At 44.4% G+C, this 23455-nt stretch overlaps 1 protein-coding gene across 8 annotated transcripts in view; it reads right to left on the reverse strand.

Annotated features, from left to right (window-relative positions):
• Nucleotides 1-2308: 2308 nt before the first annotated feature.
• Nucleotides 2309-23455, reverse strand: part of Tjp2 (tight junction protein 2) — a 120444-nt gene continuing 99297 nt past the window's right edge. For 3 of the 8 annotated variants that reach the window (XM_036208063.1, XM_036208054.1, XM_036208043.1), the window contains 12 exons: nucleotides 20585-20693; nucleotides 19196-19406; nucleotides 18185-18372; nucleotides 17637-17732; nucleotides 16298-16377; nucleotides 14890-15100; nucleotides 10694-10794; nucleotides 9321-9533; nucleotides 8103-8213; nucleotides 6290-6604; nucleotides 4306-4391; nucleotides 2309-3374 (listed from right to left, as the gene is read on the reverse strand). In XM_036208063.1, the coding sequence (XP_036063956.1) occupies nucleotides 3215-3374; nucleotides 4306-4391; nucleotides 6290-6604; nucleotides 8103-8213; nucleotides 9321-9533; nucleotides 10694-10794; nucleotides 14890-15100; nucleotides 16298-16377; nucleotides 17637-17732; nucleotides 18185-18372; nucleotides 19196-19406; nucleotides 20585-20693 (1881 nt within the window). In that variant the 3' untranslated portion in view covers nucleotides 2309-3214. The remainder of the gene's footprint in view (nucleotides 3375-4305; nucleotides 4392-6289; nucleotides 6605-8102; nucleotides 8214-9320; nucleotides 9534-10693; nucleotides 10795-14889; nucleotides 15101-16297; nucleotides 16378-17636; nucleotides 17733-18184; nucleotides 18373-19195; nucleotides 19407-20584; nucleotides 20694-23455) is intronic. The other 5 variants (XM_036208081.1, XM_036208073.1, XM_036208111.1 and 2 more) reach the window with 3 other exon arrangements.

A 23455-nucleotide genomic window follows, 5' to 3' on the forward strand; every position in this document is an offset into this window, starting at 1 on the left:
GACTCAAAGACGCTGGCTGTCCTCTGGAAAACACTCTGAAGCCAGCATCTCCCATTTAAAAACCACCAAACCGACTTGGCAGTAATTCCTGTTTCTCGGGCTGCTAATGAGGGTGAGCAATGTGCAAGTGTTTCCCACAGAGCCTTTAGAAGAGGCCTCTACCCTTCTTGTGGTCCCTAATGGAACTGTTTAGAATGGCAGGGACACAGAGCAGGCAATTAAGGCAGGAAAGGACAGCTCGACATGAATTAAGGAAGGATTGTAGGAAATGCCTGCCCAGAGCCAGCCCTCACCAACTTGCTTCCAAAACACAATCACTATTCTCCCCTCTCTTCTCAGAGAGACATCTGTTCTCAGAGCTCAGCCTACATTTCCTAGGATCATTTACTTCAGCAGAGATCTTCCTTCCCAGCCATGCATCCCAGACATGAAAACTCAGGATGGAGATCTCAGGATAGAGCCAGACTATGAGTACTACTTCACACATTTCTGGTCCCTTCTCCAAGAACTTCTGGGTGGTCTTTAGGAATCATGCTACTGCCCTCCATAAAAGAACATAGTAAGAAACAGATCTCCCAAGACAGCTATGGTGGTACATGCCTAGAACCCCAGTGCTCAGGGGGCTGAGGCAGGAGGATGGACATTTTAGAACAGCTTGGACTACATGGTGAGATCAGTCTCAAAGGACAAAATGACAAAAAACAACAACAACAAAAAAAAAAAAAAAAAAAAAAAAAAGAGTCCCACCCAACCACCCAATCATCCTTGTATATAGTGGCCATTTGGGAACTCACAGAATAAAAACAATGGAGAAAATTCCTCACCTGCCCCCTCCGCCTCTGGAGACCTATAGAGAGCTACAACAGAGAGAGCGCCACCCTCACTGGAAGCTCACTTCCCTAGTCTCATGTTCTCCTTCTCTTCCTTCATCTGCCTAGCACCACAGATGACTCCAATAGACTGCAGGGAGCCTTGAGTCCTCCCTCCCCAGAGCAAAGCAGGATATGACTAGGAAGGAGGTGGAGGAACACTGGCCATTACTGGGCACTGACGGCCATTCCAGGGACCAGACACACTGCCTGTCTACACCACTTAATGCACCTGATGCTAGCCTGTGCCAGTGCCTGCAGGGAGGTCTCCTCGCCCTCTAAATGGGTTTCCAGAATGGCTTGTTCCTGTATTTAAAGGAGGAAGGAATGGCAAGTCATCCCAGATTTAAGCAGTGTACATTTTCGTCTGTTCACAGACGGTGACTTTTATTCATGGAATGAGCAGCTTTTAGTGTCTGCTGAGGACTTGAGGGCTACTCAGAAATTCAAGCCTCCACAATCAATGGCTTGTGACAGACACTGAAAAGGACATGTTTAGAGCATAATGTACTAAGCCTCAGTTGTAACTCCACCAAACTTAGGCGTATCATTGGCATGTCTATCACAACATAAAGGACACTCAACAGAGGCCGTCCGTCCTCTTCGGTCTTCCTCTCCCAAATTCAGTGTGCCTTTGAGTCACACGAGCTTAGGTTCCTAAACTGTCACATTTATATTTTACACCTATTTTACTCTTTCAAGAGTGAATGTGAAAACAGATGAGCTTTTCTAGGAAGCGAATTACTAGTAAACACAAGCCCTAAAAATGTCCCACTGCTTCCTCTTGCCAATTCCACTTCTGAGGATCTACCCACAGATAAGGGCTGATTCCAGGACGGCTGGTGCATGAAGTACAGCTTAGATAAAAGACACACATCTAATGGAACAGAGGGGGAAAATGGACATAATCAAAACAGCCAACCAGGGAGTGTTCACCTATGAAGATTCGTCTGCAGTGATTAGTCATGATGGGCATGTGGAGTTCTTCGCTGTGTGAGAGGCCATTCTTGATAAAAATGTGAAGCAGGAAGAATAGGGGACAGAAGTTCAAAGCCAGTTCAACCTCAGGGATCTCTCACAGACACACAACAGACATGTTATGAATAAGTAACTGGAGGAAACACCCAAAAGACAATCAGGACTATGATGGGGTAACTTATTTACTCTTCATGTGTCTCCATTTCCCAAAGTTCAAGGATGAACAAGTCGCATGACCAACTGAAATGAAGGTCTTAAAAACAGGATGGAGGGACTAGACAGTTGGCTCAGTGGTGTAGGGCGCTTGTTCTGCAAAGAACCCAGGTTTGATTCCCAGCACCCACATGGTGGCTCACAACCATCCTTAACTCCAGTTCTAGGGGATCTGATGCCCTCTTTGACCTCTGTAGGCACCAGGCGCACATATAGATGAATACAGGAAAAAATACACACAATTTTTTAATTTTTAAATTTTAATTAAAATAAATCAAGAAGGCCGAGGTATATATAGCTTAGTGGTGGAGCAGCACCCCACACGCGGGGACCTTGGGTTCTGTTCCAACACTACCCCAAAAGGAAGCTGTGTAGAAATTCACCACAAAGCTCATTCTTGACTACGATGTACTCCTTTTTATTAAATTATAAAATTGTTTGATGTCAGTACATATACTGATATAAAGGAAACAAAATACCCTTTTCTCAGGTATCTGCTTCTGGAGCCCAGGGTTTTAAACAAACAACAACAACAAACCCAGACTAAATTCTTGGCCTCCGAGCTCTGCAGCATTGACAACCAAACTACCAAGCGTAGCTGTCCTATGTACAGTCAGGATTTGTGGAAAATACTATAAAGACAATGCCCTGAAAAGATGGCATGAGGCAGGGGGCCGCTACAGCTGCTCTACTGGTAGAAAAATTTAGTCAAAATAAAGTTTTAGTTCATTATAGCTTTGCATAAGCCTCAGGAAAGAACACTTAAGACACATCTTGTCAAAGGCACTTTGAGAGCTGTAATAAAATACTTGTGAATTTAGTTTGAGACAGAGAATTCTTTTTACTCCTTTTCCACGATTGCTTCACCTAGAAGCAGTGTTGGAAGGCAGCTGTGAGTGAGGAAAAATAGTTATTGCTCCTTAATATACATATTAAAAAATACAGCGAGGTTAACACAGATTTTGGTCCACACCAAAGCAAGTAACAGTGTCTGTACTGTTTCTCTTCACTCTGAGCAAAAAGTCAGTCCCACAGACAGAGCCTTCAGTTGGTAATTGGTACTGTGTGTCGCCTGGGTCCCCATCATCTCCCTGCAGGGCACTTTAACTGGAGAAGGTCTCCAGGTCAGCCTGCACGGGTCCATGCGCAGCCATCTATAATTCCGTGTCTCGGTACCGGGAGGGCTGGCTGTAGTAACCACGCTTCGAGTGCGCCGCCAACTGCTGGCGGTATTCCTCCTCCTCTGGATCACTGCCGTAGCTGGTGTCCTGGTAAAGTCTGGACGGAGCTTTCTGTGGCTCTGGAGGTCTAGAACTAACAAAGGTAAGGGTATCACACAGCCTGCATTGTCCAGCTGCCCACAGGGTCACTGAAGCTATGAGTCCAGCAGGCTGATCATTCCCTGACCCCTGGGTCCATTCTACCACTAGCCAGGGTACTGCTGGTCCTTCTTCAGGTTCACAGGGTAGGAGGGGAAGAGACACGGTATGGGTTAAGGCCGAGAGGCCTATTTGGAAAGCTATATGTTGTCTGAACTAAGAGAGGAAAGCTGTACCCATTGCACTCCTATGTTCCCCACTACAGCCCCACTCAGTAGAGTCCTCTGTCCATGTCAAATCAATTATATCAAGTTTCCTCTGTCAGGGTCAACTTGGTCAACTGTGTGGGCATTCAAATAGTAACTGTTGTGCCTTTAGTTTCTCAGTGCTTTAAAACAAGACCCCAGCTTCCAGAAGTGGGAGACAACTCAGAGTGAGCTCTGCACAGGAAGAGAAGGGTAATGCTTGTTGAAGTCCTTCAGGTCTCGATTGGCACAAGTGGCCCAACTGTGCAGGGTGATACAATGGAATTAAGGGGTTTGGCTAATAGCCAGTGCACAGGACAAAAAAAGCCTAAGCCTTGAAAATTCTGCTCATGTGCCCTCCTAATACAATATAAGGCTCCAGTATATCACAGGGTATTAGGCACACAAGTCAAGCGGTCAGAAATGTCCGATTTTGTAATCTTTTCAAGACAGGGTCTCTCTACATCGCCCTGGCTGTCCTGGAACTCACAGAGATCCACCTGCCTCTGCCTGGCTTTTGGTTCTTTGATCTTAATAGTTAAGTTTGACTGACAGGATGAGTTACACAGTCAACCTGGGAAGGAAATTCTCTCACTCTGACATCTGGGTAGAGCAAACTCTTCAAATCCAAATGCTGGAGAAGCCTCCTCCTGTGGCCTACACCCACTGAACAGCCCTTACCTCATGTGCGGGGGCAGGCCAGCATCTGGCTTGGGAGCTTTGATAGGAACTGCATAGATGTCAGGGTGCTTCTGGGCAATTTCAATCTGTGGCAGTTAGAAAACAGAAGGAGAGAATGGGTGATGGTATGGTTCTCTGGTCACCTGCAGGCCCTACACTGTCCCCACATCCTACACCACTGGACAAAGAAAAATAGATGGGAGCCTGTTTCCATGGTCAGGTGGGGTCTCGTGGAATGTGCCAAATGGTGAGGCCCGGGGGAGGAGCCCTGAGACAGTGCACTAAAGTAATTTGACAAAAGAAACCAATATTGTCTGACTCCGTGTATGTGAGGCCCCTAAGCCATCAAATGCTGAGGCAGAAAGGCAGACCACAGAACGGTGCAGCCGTGGATGGAGGAGGGACCAGGCATCACTGTCAGCTGGGTGTAGTTTCTCTTGAGAACTGAGAAAGTTCCTGAGATTCCACAGTGGTGACGGCTGCACACTGATGCCAATGTACTTTATGCCACTGAGCTGCCTGATTAAAAGGGCCAAAATGATAACTTTTATGTTAAGTAGGACGTGTTGTCCCAACTACTCAAGAGGCTAATGCTGGAGCATGTCCTGTGCCTGGGTCACCCTTGTCAACGTAAGCAAGGTCTCAAGAAGTGGAAGGGGAGGGTGGCTGGGGAAAAGTCTGTCTTGCCTCTGTCCCTGCTGTGAGAGGTTGTTCTGTATGCTATGAATATGTGTTGTTCTAATTGGTTGATAAATAAAACACTGATTGGCCAGTAGCAGATGAGGAGAATTCTGGGAAGGGAAAGGCTGAGTCAGGAGTCACCAACCAGACACAAAGAAAGCAAGATGACAAGGCAGAACTGAGAAAAGGTGACAAGTCACATGACTAAACATAGATAAGAAGTATGGGTTAATTTAAGTGTAAGAGCTAATTAGTAATAAGCGTGAGCTAATAATGACTGAGCAGTTACAAATAATATTAAGCCTCTGTGTGATTATTTTATAAAAGGATGCAGGACTGTAGGTGAGAGATTTGTCCCAACTGTGGGCCAGGCAGGACACAGGAAATCTTCTAACTACATGTCCCCTCCTTTGGAGGGAAGGTCTCACTGTGTTCCCCAGGTTAATCTCCAACTCCTCAGGCTCCAGTGATTCTCCTGCACCAGCCTCCAAGCTGCTGGAACTATAGTGGGGCTCCCATGTCTGGTATCACTCAAGTTCTTTGATACTGAAATGTTTCATGTACATTTCAAAAACTCAAACAGCCAAGAAACTACAGCCTGAAGGCTCAATGGCCACTAATATCCTACGGCAAATCTGGGAACATCTAAGACCCCACATAACCACCACCCATGTTCCAGCTACAACTTCTGAGGGGTACTGACACTCACTCTCTATCCCAGAGCAGGATACCTAGATCTGAAGAATGGAGACTGAAGCTTCCTCATTTGGACTGTTAGGGTTTCTTTTTCTTTTCTCTCTTTCTTTCTCTGTCTGCCTGTCTCTGTCTGTTTCTCTGTCTCTCTCTGTCTCTCTCTCTGTCTCTCTCTCTCTGTCTCTCTCTCTCTCTCTCTCTCTCTCTCTCTCTCTCTCTCTCTCTCTCTCTCTCTCTCTCGCCTTTGCTTGTTTGTTTTTATTTTCTAAGACAGGGTTTCTCTGTATAATCCTGCCTGTCCTGGAACTCACTTTGTACATTACACCCAAGTTGGCCTCAAACTCACAGAGATCTGCCAGCCTCTGCCTCCCAGGTGCTGCACCTCAAAGGCTTGCACCACCACACCTGACTCTATTCCAATCTTCTTGATTGGAAGCACAAAGGATGTGCTGACAGCAGGCAGTCTGAAAGCGGCACACAGAACCGGGCATGCAACTGTGCCTGGCAGGAAGGCAGTGGGAAAAGGGGTGTGTGCTGCTGCACTGAGCAAATGTCTTGAAGACTCACTGGGGGAAGAAGCTAAGACATTCTGGTGGTTTAAGACAATTACCCTCGCATTCTGTGCTTCCTGGAGCTCCTGCATCCTCTGTAATTTTGCCTTGTGGTCCATCTTCTCGAATATTTTCACTCTGCCCAGGACTGACTTGGGAGCATCTTCCTGCTCCTCAGTGCTCTCCCCCACCTCCTCGCTCTCAGGCACAGGGACGGGAGTGGAAGGCTTCAGGATGGACCGCCCGAAAGCAGGTTTCACTGCGACAGGAGGTGGACACCCTTTGGTAGACCCCCCCGGGATTTCACTGCCAGTGGTGGCGTAAGGGTTTGACTTGGAGTAGTCGTACGTTTCTTCTCTGTTCTGGTTTCTGGCCTGTGAAGAGCAATGGCATGCCTTAGGAGCTTGGGTTTTAGATTATTTCCAGAACTACATTAGTGATTTAATACATTGTGTTTCCTGATCAGTTTCCAAAGGTGGACAACGTAACCATCTTTACAAAGAACCAAATATGACAGGGGCCGACAGCTGCCGGTCAGGCATCTTGAGCTCTACCTGAGGACGACAGAAGTGGAGCAGCCAGGGACTGCCAGAGGAAGGACGGACCCACATGATCTCCTGGTGGAGAAGATGGGAATCCCACAGAAGACCTCAGAAGAAATCAATTTTGGAAATGAAAAAAGTAGGTTTTTCTGAGGTCAAGCCACATGGAGGGTACGACATTGGGACGAAGGGTGAGACCTGTGCTTGGCTGTAGGGCAATGAGGCTGAGCTGGAGTGGGGGTGAGGTAGGCAGAACGTGCCAGCAGCTACGGCTCCCTCACGTTCAGTTCTAGCCCCGCTGCAGACCTTCAGTGCCCTATTATGTAAAGTCACTAATTGCTGCAGACAGCTTACATGGTCACGTTTTCTTCTCATCTAAATTACCGAGTTACCAAAAATTCTACTGAGCTATAAGGAAAAGCCTATCGTTACAGGCTGACTGTGTGATCTGGGGCAACAAGCCACATGCCACACACCCTGGAGCCCTTCTGTTGATTCTCTTCTAGATAATACTTTATTAATTCAATAAATTAAGATGCTTTTATAGTGAGAGGCATTCTGGACAACAGCAATGCCTCTTTTCCTCAGCAGATTGCCAGGGAAGATCTCTGGTGCATCCAAATTAGATTGTGGGCAGAAAACTTTAACTGGATAGAAAAGGAAAAGAGCCCTGAGATTGGTCGTTGTAGCATGCGGCCTTTGACCACATTTCACTTTTTCTACAAAAAAATTAATTAAATCAAACAAATAAATAAAAAGTAAATAAATGAAATAACTCTTATTCTCTGTGAATCCTAAATCACACACTTTCCTAATGGTTTTTTTTTTGTGTGTGTGTGTGTGCCTATCTCTCACACATCTGTAGTGGGTAGCTGTTCCAGGTCTGACCTGGAAGTACTACCCCTATTGAGGCTTCCAGTAACTGTCACGCCTATGAGGCAGGGCTGAGACAGGAGCCCTTAAGACCTGAGGTCCAGATGTGCTGGCTCTCTTGGTTCCTGGATCCTGGACACTGGAAGTAGACCAAGCAGAGTTCTCCAGAGAACACCACCTAACTGCACTACACCTTTCCCAGACCATGTAACCTTTCCCTTCACTTTTAAGTTACCCCACAAAATAAACCTCCCTTTTAACTACATGGAGTGGCCTTAATACTTTCACCAATACACATCCTTGGTTTTCAGGCTCACTCAATGGCCTGAAGGACAGGCTCTCACAGAGTACATGGTAAGCCCAACATTGTCTCATTGTGTGTGCTCCCGTGGCTGCCCGAGGTCTCCAAGGCACCTGTGTCCTCCTCCTTCCCATCCTGGGCTTCCCAGCCACATACCTTGGGCGGCTCTGGCTTGAATGCTGGGGGCGGGCTACCATCCCTAAGTTGATCTCTGCTAGCAGCCCTCCTCATCTGAGCTCGTGGCTCTGGGCTGGGTTTCCTTATGCTCTACAAAACATAAAGGTTCGTTCATACCAAGAGCATCCAAGCAGAGAGAAGACAGCACTCTGCTCTGCTGGATTTCTGAAACCTTAAGGAAATGGAGAAGCTGACAAGCCAAGGCAGCGCTCTCCTACCGCAAAGAGGGATACCAACCATCCTTCGCTAGAGAAAGCTCAGGACACACTTCACTAAAGTGTCTGAGTACAAGGCAGCAGCAGGCTCTACCCTTAAAGGAAGAAAGAAACAAAACAAAATCCTCCTAAAATCTAAAAGTCTGTCTCACTACCAGCAGTATTCCTAAGCATCAGCTTGTTCTATATCTGTAGACATTAACTTACTCTTTATTACTTGTTTACTGTATATTAGTAGTCTCTCTCTCTGTCTGTCTCTCTCTCTGTATGTGTGTGTGTGTGTGTGTGTGTTAGGCTATTTGTTTTTTTTTGGGGTATTTCTATCTCGTTTATCATTTACTGAAATGAGTTAATCTGCTAAAGGGTAGCCCATAACAATTATGATCCAGATGTGCTTAGATAATCTTGTCCACAAAGATCATCATCCCAATGTTCTCTGAGGTGCAACTGATAATCGCTCCACCTACGTTAGTGCCCACTGATACAGTTTGTAGGACTAGTGGATACACAGTGCACCTGACCACATGTATAAAATCCATTTGAAACAGAGAGATGGAAACTGATAGGGAAACACTCAGGAACTCTGATAACATTAGGAGGTTAAAGGTCGAGGGGAGAAGAAAAGCAGGGCTCCTAAGAGTACAGAGAGAGGCCTAATCAAAGGTTACAAGCAAATGCAGCAATAAGGTCTTCATAAAGTTCTATTTGTAATTTGGACAGCTGGTACATAAAGCCGATATTTACGCATTACTCCTGAGGATGAGAGAGTGGTGAATGGTACCACATAACCTTTTCCAATGCCACGAGCTGGCTCCACTCTCCATGGAGCACAGACACAACCCTGTAGACACTGACTCACAGTGGGCCTTCCTAGAAACCCTCTGCTCTGATCCTCGAGGATACTTTCTACATACAGCGCTCTCAGTTAACACGGCTCCTGCTCAGGGCCTCACAGCCGGCAGCGAGCTGTGCCTCGCCTCACCTCCTCATGCTGCACCGGCTCCGAGGAGCGGGTGATAGAAGACACCAGCAGCTCCTCAGCTGGCTCATCCAGCTCATTGTCAGTGTAGGCTCCTCCCTCGCCGTCGGTATCTTCAAAGTCACTGATGAGACGGCTGTCACAACTCAGATAGTCCGCGCCCATGGCAGTTAAGTAGGACATGCGGTCTTCAGGGTCATCATCCATCCCTTCCATCTAGAGGAATTTGTTTGAAGGGTGAGTGGGATCTGGCATGGCTCCTGGGAGTTGGGACTCAAGAAAACTCCCAAGGGCTGAGCCAAGTGTTGGAAAGATTGACATGTGCTAGCAGGGGAAGGGACCTTTAAGTTTCTTGCTATCGCATGGCTTTGCGATGCTGATGCTGGGTTGAATTCTGCACAGGGACACAAACTGGAAACCCTCCAGTCTATTCTTGCTACAGTCCATCCTCTAGGCCAGCTGAGCCAAGCTCCCCTGTTTTTCTGGCCTTCCAAGATCAGCTTCTCTCTAGATTTTCTGCTGGTCCCTGTCTCTACCTCATGCTCTGCACGTTTCATTTTCAAGACTCTCAGACCCAGGTTCAGATGGTTCTCAGAGGTAGCTGGGCTCAATTCCCAGGACCAGAAAAAAATATTCTCAGAACCTTGAGGACAAAAGCTACATCCTGTTCAACTTGTCCTCTCCAGGGAGCTGTGGAGACTATAAGCATTTGTCAGATGCTAGATTCATCGACTAAACATCTAGGTCCCAAGGAGCAAGATAGTCCACTCCACCGAAGTCACCATAAGGATCACCAGCTACCTCAATTTAGCTGGAGTAAAGGTTCCTAGGGTTGTCAACTCTCTTCTTCCCACAATACACCTGTAGGTTCCATACCTCTACAGATTCAGATGCTATCCCACTTGAGAGGGCTAGAAAAGATCACTATTCTTTTCAGACTCAGAGTCAGGATGCATTCTCCACTGACCTCTTTACTAAGCACATAATTCCAGCTGCTAACACTTCCCTTGGTATCGTTTTAAACGGTCTTCCCCATGGTTCTCAACCTTGCCTCTCCTCTCCACTCCGAGTTTCCCAGGTCCTTAGTGCAGTGTGGCATTAGGAACAAGAACTTGTAAGCTCTGATTAGAGGACTGGCAATGCAATTCTAGTTGCTACATTAAAAGGAGAGGGGAAGTGAATGTAGGTCGGCATTCATCACGCTCTGCCTTGCAAAGTCCCTTCAGGTTATGACTTCGTTGGAGAATTAGAGAGCTGCCGATTTGAAGAACACACTGAATCCCTTTCATTTCATGATTTACTACATTCACTGCCCTCTGGAGGAAGCATCAAGAACACAGACTCTCACCTCACAGCAGCAAATCTAGGCCACATACCTTTCCTTCAGAGACCCAGACTGCTTCGCCCTGCTGCTGCTGAATGCTGTCCTTCAAGCTGCCGAACCAGCCATCATTGGCTGAATTCACATGGATTATTGCTACAGGAATGTAAACAAAAAGGTCAGCATCAATTTCCAGAGCAAACATTTGTTCTAGAAGCTACTCACATTATTTCTTTTTATACCATATTTGAAGAAAGACTTGCCAAATTCGGAAATCTGTATGTTATTTAAATAACATAAAATCTTTTTAGTTGAATGCAACTAAAGCTGTTTTAGTTTACATTACAGACAGATGTTGTAAAGCTTGTCCAGACTGATTGTGTGTGTGTATTTACATATAATATATATAATCTTCAGAAGAGCTACTCAGTATGTGTCTGTCTTTTCTTTCTTTCTTTTCTTTTCTTTTCTTTTTTTTTTTTTTCCAATGTCAGGAACAGAATTTAGGCCATCCCAAATGCCACATATGTATTCTACCATGGAGTCATAGTCCCCAGCCCTAAAAAAAAAAAAAAAAATACATTTTCAGGAGCACAGGTAAATTGAACTGTACTTTGAACTGCAAGCTAAACCTATTCTTTTTAGGAGTTGCTCTTATCAGGGTATTTTTATCAGAGAAAAGGAAAAAACAAAAAATGAGCAAGCCTTATACTTTACCCCAAGCAAATAAAGAAACCTGAGTGAAAAGGTAGAAAATTATTTTCTGAGTCTGCAGCCTGGGCCACTGCCCTACACAACCCATGTAAAGACACCGATTTGGAGCACAGATATACGATGCTAACAGACACACAGCATGCACCTGTTCTTCACAATTTGTATTTACAGATGTAGCGATGATAAACTAGGCAGGCGAAACTGCCCCAAACATAGCCGGGCGGTGGTGGCGCATACCTTTAATCCCAGCACTTGGGAGGCAGAGCCAGGTGGATCTCTGTGAGTTCGAGGCCAGCCTGGGCTACAGAGTGAGACCCAGGACAGGCACCAAAACTACACAGAGAAACCCTGTCTTGAAAAAAACCAAAAATCCAAAATAAAAATAAAAAATAAAAAAACTGCCCCAAACAGTAAGTTAGATCTAAATGGTCTAAATAGAGATAAAGAGATAGCTCTTTGGGAAAGAGCACTTGCTGTGAGAGCTGGGGGATATGGACTCAAATGCACTGTGTTAAATAAAAGCTGGGCATAGCTGTGTGTCTATAACTCCAGCTCTGGAAGTGGAGACATGTGGATTCAGGGCACTCAATGGCCAACTAGCCTGATGGACATAACACACACACACAACACACACACACACACACACACACACACACACACACACACACACACACACACTTAATATAAAAATTATCTAAGATGCAAATGATCAGGTTGCAGATAAACTACAATTAATTTTTCTTGGGCGTGAAGGGAGGTAGGGGTGTGTTGAGACAGGGTTTCTCTGTGTAGTCTTGGCTGCCCTGGAACTCGATCTATAGACCAGGCTAGCCTCAAACTCAGAGAGATCTACCACCCTCTACAATTGCTTTTTATATTATGCTTTCATGGCTCTTTATTAGAGGGCATGGTGGTATATACAATTTCTAAAGCCAAACAAACCATTAATGGTTATGCGATTCCTGAGTAACTATGCTTCAAGTTTTCTTTTAATTAAATTTGACTTTCTTTCATTTAAGAAATTCTAATCTTGAAACCAGGTATGGTGATGTGCATTTGTAATCAGATGTACATCTGCACCTGCTTTGGAGGTAGAGGCAGGGGAATCTCAAGTTCAAGATCATCACTCGCTACAAAGTAAGTTTGAGGAAAGCCTGGAGATACATGAAACCCTGGCTTGAAAATTTGAAAAAGTTCCATCTCTGACCTTGGGAAATCATGAATGAGCTTACAATTTCCTTAGTTGTTAATTATTTACAGCATTAGACTAAACTGATACATTGGCAGCCCAAGGAAATTAACCTTGATGCCATGGATTTTTTTGATGTCCTTATCATCATGGTATTATAATCATGGCTAAAATATGATCAAAGGTGTAAATACAGAAGTGAGATTGCACACCCTAGGGACAAAACCAGTGACTTGTAATAGATGTATAAAGAATGTTAAGTGGCCCTTTACAGGTTTCTATTAGGAGCTGTCTGATACAGTATGAATTCATCACAAAGGAAACCTCAAGTTAAGGGTGCTCTCTAAGAAATGTAGAAATCACCTTTGTGTCCCCTGACAATATGGATGTCACAGAACCCCTGAGTTTCAATCAGAATCAAGTGCTGGAACCCTAACATAAAAGCTCCATAGAAGCTGATTTCCTAGGTAGGCCCCACCCAGAGGTAGAATCCAATTCACAAGCTTTGCCTCTTTTTAAAGAGGCTTACTATGACTTTCAAACTCAGGAACTGAAATTCTGAGAGGATGCTCCTGCTACCAATCTCATATCCTCAGGGCAGCCATGCCCAGCCCTGGCATATGGGGCAGTGCCTTCCCACCTCTAGTGACAGAGGCACCAAAAGGCACCATGTAAGCGGGAAGGGTTGGGGAAACTTGGAAGTGATTGCTAATGGATGGGGTTTCAGTCTAGAAGTTACTGTGACGATGGTTACTGCTGTGGAATGATCCTTCTGTGCACTGTGAATATGTATTACTCTCACTGGTTAATGAGGAGGCTGACTGGCCAACAGCTGAACAAGATAAGGTTAGGCGGGAGAGCCAAACCGAAAATGCTGGAAGAAGGGCAGAGTCAGAGGAGTCCCCACTGTGGGAAAGTTTTCTTATTACTATACAAAAAAAAAAAAAAAAAGAAGCAATAGGATACTGAGCTAACGAGACCACATAAGATACAAAATATAAGCCGCGCGGTGGTGGTGTACTCAGGAGACAGAGGCAGGCGGATCGATCTTCGTGAGTTCGAGGCCAGCCTGGGCTACAGAGCGAGATCCAGGACAGGTACAAAGCTACACAGAGAAACCCTGTCTTGGAAAACAAAAACAAAAAACAAACAAACACAAACAAAAAAAAACAACAAAAAAAAATTAATTAAAAAAATAAAGATGCAAAATATAACTTTAATTGTGCTCACCAAAGCAAGGCTAATATTCCCATTTACTAATTCATAAAGATTCTAAAACATAGAAAATAAAATGTTAACTGCTCGTGGTCCTGCTGATCATGCTTAAAAACCAGTGTTTCAGGGATGGAGAGATGGCTCAGCTGCTCTTCTAGAGGTCCTGAGTTCAATTCCCAGGAACCACATGGTGGCTTACAACCATCTATAGTGGGATCTGATGCCCTCTTCTGGCATAAAGGCATACATACACACAGATCGAGCACTCATATACATAAAATAAATAAATAAATCCTTAAAATAACACACAGCAAAACATTCTTTTCAAAAACAAAACAAAACAGGGCCAGGCAGTGATGGCACACGCCTTTAATCTCAGCACTCAGGAGGCAAAGCCAGGTGGATCTCTGTGAGTTCAAGGCCTGCCTGGTCTAAAAAAAAAAAAAAAAAAAAAACCCAGAAAACTAATTCTAGATAAAGCAGAGGCCAGTCTATAAACTCTCATGTACATTGCACCCACGTCTGTGTCACAGTGCCTGGCCAGTCTGGCCAATCTGGCTATACTCTATCTCCTCTCACTCAGATTCCCTCTGCAAATTCTAGTGTGCCTACGAGATAATTTATAAAGATTTTATTCAGTAAATCTCTCTAAAACATAAAGATAATCTTAAGAAAATACATTCATGGTATTATTACACCTAAAAAGTGTTCCTTCTACTTTTAAATGTTTAAATCCCCCATATTCAGAGTGTTAGATTTCTATTTGGGGGACACTGCCGGTCACAATAACTTCTTATCACACAGTCAGTTAATGCATCACTGACAGTAGAGAACAGTAACACACAGTTACCACAGATAAGGAAGCTTGGCGATAAGCTAGGGTCAATCATTAGCCTTGTCTACCTCAAAAATCTAATGTCATTAAGATGAGCAAGATATTACCATGTCTCAGATCTTTACAATCATTGATGGCTGTCAAAATCACAGAGTTTAACGTACAAATGCCATAAGTCTAAATATCCACCTCATCATATTAACTATTCTTAAGTGAGTCACAAGCATGTTTCCATATCCCACACTCAGATTATTTATTTCTCATTTTGAGCAGGAACCACCTTTTAAACTTCACTCACCTGTAAAAAGATGAGAACATGCTTTCTTGAGCTTGTTGGCTTGATCAAATAACTTCCTAGAACTTTTATTGGATGTTGGACTCAACCTTTGTCTTATGGTTTTAACAGCTTGTCTGGAATCCAGGTTGAAGAAAATCACGATTGGGAACCACTGTGTATAATTGAGCAGGTCCACAGCTTTGGGAGTCACGTCAAGGAGGGCATGCTTGTCCTGTTTCAAGTGGAGAAAGGATGGGACATGGTGGCATAAAACAACATCATTAAGGGGTTTGTTTTCCCAGGTAAAGACTGTGTCAGATAAAATGTATATATTTAAGTCTTTTGTGGGGAGGGGGCAGAGTCTCACGGTGTAGCTCTGGCTGGAAGTCACTATGTAGACCAGATATATAGGCCTTGAACTCAGAAATATGCTCCTTCTACCTCCTACTGCTGGGATTAAAGGCATGCACCACCATGCCCTGGTCTATATATTTAAATTAAAAAGCCAAAAATATTTCTTTCCATGTTATGTCTACTTGCATACTATCAAATAAAACTCCCCCCATCCCCTGGTTTTTCAAGACAGGGTTTCTCTGTATGGCCTTGGCTGTCTTGGACCTGGCTCTGTAGCCCAGGCCTGCCTCAAACTCACAGAGATCTACCTGTCTCTGCCTCTGAGTGCTGGGATTAAAGGCATGCACCACCACCACTTCCTGGCTGAGACAAAATTTCTTACAGAATGACTGGAGAACCCTCCTAGTCCATGGCTTCATCCCCCAGTTTCTCCTGAGATCAACAGTGAGTAAAAAATTGTGAGAACAGTATCAGGTTCTAAGTGGGAATGCGAGGACAGGCCACATTTGTACGAGCTTTATTAAAGTATATTTTTGTGTCTGGCCTATTTTGGTTTGGGTTATTGCTATTTATCTCTTTAAAAATTAAATTATCACAGATATAAATGTGAAGAAAAATTACCTATGTGTGTATACATACATACATACATACATACATACATACATACATGTACACAGACACAGACCCACACACAGTGATGGTACTCTCCATGGTTTCAGGAAACTCTGCCACAGAATAGTATCTGGCTTACATAGTGAAAAGGCTGGAATTTACATAAGCTTTTATCACTAGCACTTTTTAAAATGATTCCTTTTTATTTTTATGTGCATTGGTGTTTTGATTGCATATATGTCTGTGTGAGGGTGTTGGATCCCCTGGAACTGGAGTTATAGACAGTTGTGAGAAGCCATTTGGGTGCTGGGAATTGAACTCAGGTCCTCTGGAAGAGCAGCCAGTGCTCTTAACCTCTGGGCCATCTCTCCAGCCCCTCCTTAGTATTTTATTAAAATACATATTCTATTCCAAACCACAATCCAGTTCTCTGACAACATGGGCTTCTGATGAGTTTTCTCACCTGCTCAATAATTTGCCGTACAGTGTTCAACCGAACCACGCCACTGGATTTCTCAGATCCTGCGTCTTTGGGTTCAGTTTCTGCAGAAGAAGAAGAGGGCTAAGTAATACTGGTGGGAAACAGTGACAACCAAATACCCCAACTTAACATCAGCACGGTGGGACACCTGACACAAGCCATCCCCTCATGGCATGCATTGCAATGGGATCACACCGTTCGCTGAACTGAAACTGTGTGTGTGTTCTTGTATATGTGTGCACACACCCAAGTGTACACATGTGTGTAAGTGCTTGTGTGCATGCGTTTTACACATCAAACAACAGGGTTTCACTCACACGAGGCAAGTGCATACTACTGAGCTACAACCCCAGCACTATTAAATGGAAATCTAACCATGAGGAAATTGCTAGGTCAACTAAGTGAGTATGCTCTGATTGGCGTGTATTCTCCAAGTATCACTATCCCAAGAAACTCTTTTTGAAAGGATGGATCGAGAAATATGAAAGTCCTAAATATCAACTGTAATGGATAAGCCTGAATTAAAAAAAATAAATAAGAAAGACAATGTTTGGGACCAGAAGTGCTATCCAATTTTGTTAATATGAATAATTAAAATATCTGAAAAAAAGAGACTCATATCTAAATATTAGACTCATTCATGGTTTAGCCAAGCATGGTAGTATATTTCTGTTATACCAGCACTTGGGAGATGGAAGCAGGGAGATCAGAAATGCAAGGTGATCCTCAGCTACACAGTAATTTTAGGGACAGCCTGGGCTATATGAGGGACCCTGCTCAAAAAAAAAAAATTTTTTTTTTCATTTCTATCATCTCTATCTCATACATATAGCCTGAAGATAATTTTATGGAGCATTTTTAGTGCATATGCATTTAGATGCTGAACATTCACATAAGAGCAAGTGTGCAATTTTCCACTGATGCTATCATGTGGATGCTCAGAAAGTTTCAATTTTTAGAATACTTCCAATTAGCAATGTTCAAACTACAACATTAATATTAAATTTCTCTGTTACTGAGGGGACAATGGTATTGTCATTGTGAAAAATACTCCTGTTGTGAGGAGACTCACGTGTATACTCAAGGATAAAGCCTCATAACTCTACAATTTAGACACTGAACTGGCTTAGCAGACAATTTCAAAAGGGGGAAAGTGTGTCTGCCTTTGGGCAGGTGGTGAAGAGAAAGTGTATCTGACAACATGATACAGTGACTCCAGGCACAGTGGGTGGATAGTCATTATTCTTCCAACTTTTGTGTACCAGAAAGCTTTCAAAATAAACACTCTGGGAGCAAAAACACCGGGAACTGACTTACTTACTTGCGGTTTGAAACAAGTTAGGTAACTCAGTCGCCAATCTTTCCATTGCTATATCCGCTATGGGGCCAAATAAGACCACAGGTCTCTTGAAGCCAGCTGGAAGAAAAGCAGAAAGACTAGCAGACATGTCCCCATAATTACAATGTCCAGATGAGAGGCCAATGTACTGTCTACACTTCTGCAAACTCAGCAAAAGGAACGGATTCTCCCACCTCCACCTGGACTCCAGTTTCTTCCTGAAACAGCAGCCTTCACTACCCTCCCCACAAAGCAGAGTTTAATAGAAACGTCTTGTGGTCACATCCCCACTCAGTGGGTAATATACAAATATTAGAGTGAGCGTCAGGATTAAAACTGTTTTCTACATTTGGAGAATTTGCCTCCATTGAGGAACCCGAACCTCCCAGGCTCCTTGATGAATATGACTCCCTCCCCACACCCCTGCTGTGAGAGACATAGGTGAAGCTGGAACATGATGGTCAGAGCCGCCATGCAGGAAGCAGCTCAGAGCTCAGCAGATCTCTCCCAGGCTCATGTAGCTGCCTCACCTTCCCTCAGCAGAACCTTCTCATAGGCTGGGAACTTGGTGCTGACTGACACAGCAGCCGTCAGGTCTTCCCGGCTCTTCCGGATATTCTTCTTGACCCCAGATCTCTGGCCACGTGTCCTCCAGAAGTCTGCTCTGTCCCCAGCGGTCTCTCTCTGGGCATTCTGGACACTAGCCATTTGCTCGGCTCTGAAAGAAGAAGCCAGGAGAAGTCATTCTCCACAGCGCGTGGACAGGTTACTATCAAGACCTAGCCAGGATCGCCTAAGAGCCCAGGGCTGACAGAGACTGATGAAGGAGACAATGAAAGGGACTGTGGAGACAGAACAGGCAGGGTGTAAGCTTCACTGTCAACCTGACTAGATTTAGAACCACTATGGAAACACACCTGTGGGTCAGTCTATGAGGGTATTTCTAGAAAGGGAAAAACCACCCTGAATAGAGAACACCTTCCCATGGGCTGGGGTCCAAACTGAACAGAAGGAAGAAAGAAAGCTGGAGACCAGCATGCATCCATCTCTCTCTCTCTCTCTCTCTCTCTCTCTCTCTCTCTCTCTCTCTCTCTCTGGTCTATACCAATGAGAGAAGTCCAACAAAGTCTCTGAACTCCACAAGCAGTAGCTTAGTACAGAACATACCATGTTTGGCTCATATGGTATGCAGCATGAATGCATGTAGTAAACAGATCACCTTTCATAAGTTTCTACACTGCCACACACCAGCAAGCGTTCCCTAGGGTGTGCAAGCCTCCTAAGGATGGAGACCAGGCATGCTGGGGGCGCTGTGGCCACACGGTGTTCCCCATAAGCAAGGCAGCAGGCAATCCTCAAATATACCAAATGCAAGAACCAAGCCTGAGATGCTCAAGACTCCAGAGGTGCTGGCTCTGTCCCCATAACAACTGATGATGGCAGATGATGACGTCACATGGGATTTCCTTCAGGGCAGTTCTGTTGTCTTTTGATGGGAAAAGGATTGAAAGATATGTTCAGGAAAGTATAGTCTTAGTCACCTGCTCTTGTTAGGGATTAAGCCTTTCTCCAGCTCATTTCCGATCCTCACAGCCAGCCAGTGGCCCAGCTTGCCATCGTACAGCGTGTCTACCACTCGGAAGACCTCACCCCTGGTGAAGGCCAGGCTCTGTGGGGTTTCCTTCTCACATTCAAAGTGGCTTCTTATGAAAAACGAATCTCCTCTGCCACAAGCCAGGATGTCTCTGTACACTGGAAAACACAAGCACTGTTGGCCATGCTGGGCTGAACTGAAGATCATTCCTGAGTCATCCTCAACCCAGTCCCTCTATTCCTAGCCGATGGGCCTGTGGGAATCAGGCTCCAACAGGAGGAAGCAAGAATCATTAACCTCCTAAAGTGCTGTGATGGGAGATTTTATGTGTCAGCCTGACAGTGTATGGGGTGCCCAGACAATTGATTAAACATTATCCTAGGCCTTTCTGAGAGGACATGGTGGTTGATGGGGGAATGAAATTAACACTCAAATGCAGTGGTTCTCACATGTGGGTCGTGACCCCCTTGAGGGTCACCTACCAAATATCCTGCATATCAGAAATTTACATTATGATTTATAACAGTAGCAAAATTACAGTTATAAAGTCACACAATGAAATTATTTTATGGTTGGGGTCACCACAACATGAGGAACTATAGGAAAGGGTCACAGTCATAGGAAGGTTGAGAACCACTGTTCAAATATGTAGATTGAGTAAAGCAAATTGTTCTTTCTAGTACAGATGGGGCCCCACCCAGTTGAGAGTCTGAGTAGAATATTCTGTCTAATCAGAGAAAGTTACTCTTCCCACCCCTGGCCTTCCAGCTGGGACATTTGCTTTGCTCCTACCTTTTGATTGTATCTACACCATCAATTCTCCTAGAAGTCAGTCAGGCTTTCAGCCTAAAACCAAAACCGAGTCTTTGATTCTGCTAGGTCTGCCAGTTGCTAGCTCACCCTGCCCAACATGGGATCCACACCCACCAAGTCCCTAACAATGTGTCTTTATCTCTTATTGGTTCTGTTTCTCTGAGAACCCCTTAATAATACAGTTGCTCATGGATCTCTTGACACAAACAAGAAGGGACTTTTCTTGTCCCCTACTTTATAGAAGACCTAGAAAGGTGAAGCAACTTACGAGACTGACCCACTGTATGGAGACACTATAACAATTCCATCATAACTGAGGATGCACCATTGTTCAGAAAAGCCGTTTAACTCCAAAAGACACACAACTGGCAAAATTAATTCAGGAGAGGGAAGGAAAACATCTGTCATTCAAAATTAACAGCATCCAAATTTTCTCCATACACCTGTGAGCCAATGTTGCTTATTCTGGTCCAAGATACTTTGGTTTTTCCCTCAAAGAAAACAGATGGTCAAATCTGCTCACCGTCTGCTCGGCTCTGAGCCAAAATGGTCACAGTTTCACCTTTGGGGATTTCTAACAGGTAGAGAACCGCATCTTCCCGAACTAGCCCTCTGAAGTCCTGTGTGTTCACCTGGACAGAAGCAGAAATAACAAATGAGTAAGGGGGGCAGGTTATAGTAAGGTTTTGATGGGGCTGGGGAAATACCTCAGTGCTCAAGTACTTGCTTAGCATGTACAATGCTCTAGGATTAATCCCTAGCAGTACCAAAAATTTAAAATGGTAACTCCTAAGTTTCTGTTTGTTTCTACTGGGGCCTGCCCAGGGCAAAAGCAGGATGCACACAAATCTATACTGTTGTACAGTTGCCACTCAGTGCCCCTGCCCAGCACTTTTTGATTGGCCTGGACTGTTCTACCTTCCTCCTTTGGTGCCCTGCAAACCATCACATCTGCCAAGTCCACAAACCAAGAATCTGTCTCTGAGTTGGACAGTGATGGTGCACACCTTTAATCCTAGCACTTGAGAGACAGAGGCAGGCAGATCTCTGTGAGTTCGAGGCCTGGTCTACAAAGTGAGTTTCAGGACAGCCAGAACTACAAAGAGAAACCCTGTCTCAAAAAAAAAAAAGGTCACTGAACTGATTAGAATTTCTTGTCATTCTGTCTGTCTCCCTTTCTTCAAGTATCCCAAAAAGGTGACCAGGAAAGTACAACATTAAAGTTATAAACAGATAGTTATAATCAATATTAAATGGTGGGGTCTGTGATAAACAGATCTGGCACCGCACTTTTTAAAAATTAACTCAAGTAAAATCTTGAATGCACATTCACAGATCAATCCAACCTTTCTCCTGTAACTCCAATCACTTAAAAACCATCTAACACTAGAAATGCTGATGCCTAACTGTAATCCTAGTGTTTCTGGCTGAGGCAGGATGGTTATGAGTTCAAGGTCAGTGGAATCCTGCCTCAAAAGCAAAGCAAAAGAAACATGTTTAACATGTATTCATGAAACAGAATGCATTAGTCTTGCACGGAAGACCACTGGCCCTGTATCATTAAGCTGCTGGCCTATACACCCTTATGGCAAGCAGTCCACAGCATTTATCCCACTACAATTGAAGGGGAACATTACAGAAAAATGCTGTAAGATAACATTGAAAGCCAGTGAGTAGTTTTGATTTGCATTTCTCTGATGGCTATGGATGTTGAACATTTGGAAACAAAATTTCTTGTCCATCTGTATTTCTTCATTTGAAGATTCTATCTAGTTCCATGCCCCAGTGTATAATGATTACTTTATGTTGTAAGAGTGCTTTGCCTGCATCTCTCTCTGTGTGTACTATGTGTGTGCCTGGTGCCCAAGGAAGGAGAGAAGTGACTCCCAAAAGGTGTCCTCTGACCTCCACATGTATGACAGGCACAAGCATGTCATGTCCCGACCCCCCACCACACACATGAACAAGATGTAGTTTTCAAAAATCCATGTATTTTAACAACAACCACAACCACCACTACCCCCACACCTCCTGCAAATGTGTTCGGTTTTCTTTTGGTCTTTTCCATGCCGTAGCAGTTTTTGAAAGAGAAATACCAGCCACACCACATAAATAACAAAGAGGCAGTTAAACCAAGCAGGAAAAGAAATAAATATAAGCAATCATATTTCTGCTGTCTGTAAGACTTGTGTTCAGCTGCAGTACAGCACACTGTACATGTCAGGCCTTACCTACCAAAGGCAGAGCCGTTCTTAAAAACCTACCACCACCACCAATAACAACAAAAAATGGCCAGGCTATGCACGCAGTTCCCTTCAGACCTTCAGGCTGACCAAGGAGTGTGGAACACAGTAAAAAGCTTCTGTACTTCAAGGTCAGACTGTGCGGTCCTTTCCAACAGACAAATATCGTCTTTCATTATCTGAGAGCAGTGTGCAGGGCCGGGCTGGGTGTGCTGGGAGCCTGGGGAGGATTCGGTATCAGTTCCAGCTCACTGTGCTTGTAGCTGCCTCTGCTTAGCTCAGGGAACTCACTCTTCCTCAGCCCTTTACAGAAAAGAAAGAGATCTTGTAGTCAGCTAGAGTGACGATCAAGGCCACTTGCTGTCTGGCCTCTACAGAGGACTACCACAATGAAAGTCAGGACCCATCAGTCTCTCCCTGGTCATCATGGCGATGCCAGGAAACAAAACTTTCTAGAAAAGCTCTGAACATGGACACAATTCTCCTTGTCTTTAACAGTGTTTTATACAGAAACTGGGAGTCTGAAGCCCTAGGTGAATTCTCTACTTCTCTTCACAGAAATGCACATGATTGTCCAAAAATCTACTTTATTCTTCAACTTTAATAAGCAAAGCTTATTAAACCTCTAGCTTCCCAGTAGCAGGAAACTTGTTTACTCTTCATTAGCATATGTACCAAATACAAATTAGCATGTGCTGGCATTTGAAAAGATTTTCAGCCGTAGCATGGGAGGCTGGGGGTGAAAAGATGTCCTATGTTGCCTTGAGGTTCACTCAGGTAATCTTCTAGCACCCTTCCTGGAGCCAAAGAAAGTCCTAGACTTTTTGCAAGGTCTGGCAATCCCCACTCTAGAGGTGCAATGTGAATCACTTCAGGTGAGGGCAGAGGAAGGATATGCCCTTGCGTCCTGAAGCTGACTCTCTGAGTGGTTCTGTAACTTCTCCGCTCTCCTCTGGGCCTAGAAGTGCACACCAGACCCCAGTTAATGAAATGTCGGTTTTCCACTGAAGTCTGTGTGTGCGTGCACATAGAAATAGAAAGAAATGTGAGTTCGAGGCCAGCTTGGTCTACAGAGCCAGCTCCAGGATAGTCAGGGCTACACAGAGAAACCGTAAAAACAAAACAACAACAACAAAAAAGAAAGGTCTCAA

Source organism: Onychomys torridus, chromosome 1, assembly GCF_903995425.1.
Source record: "Onychomys torridus chromosome 1, mOncTor1.1, whole genome shotgun sequence".
Classification (NCBI taxonomy): Eukaryota; Metazoa; Chordata; class Mammalia; order Rodentia; family Cricetidae; genus Onychomys; species Onychomys torridus.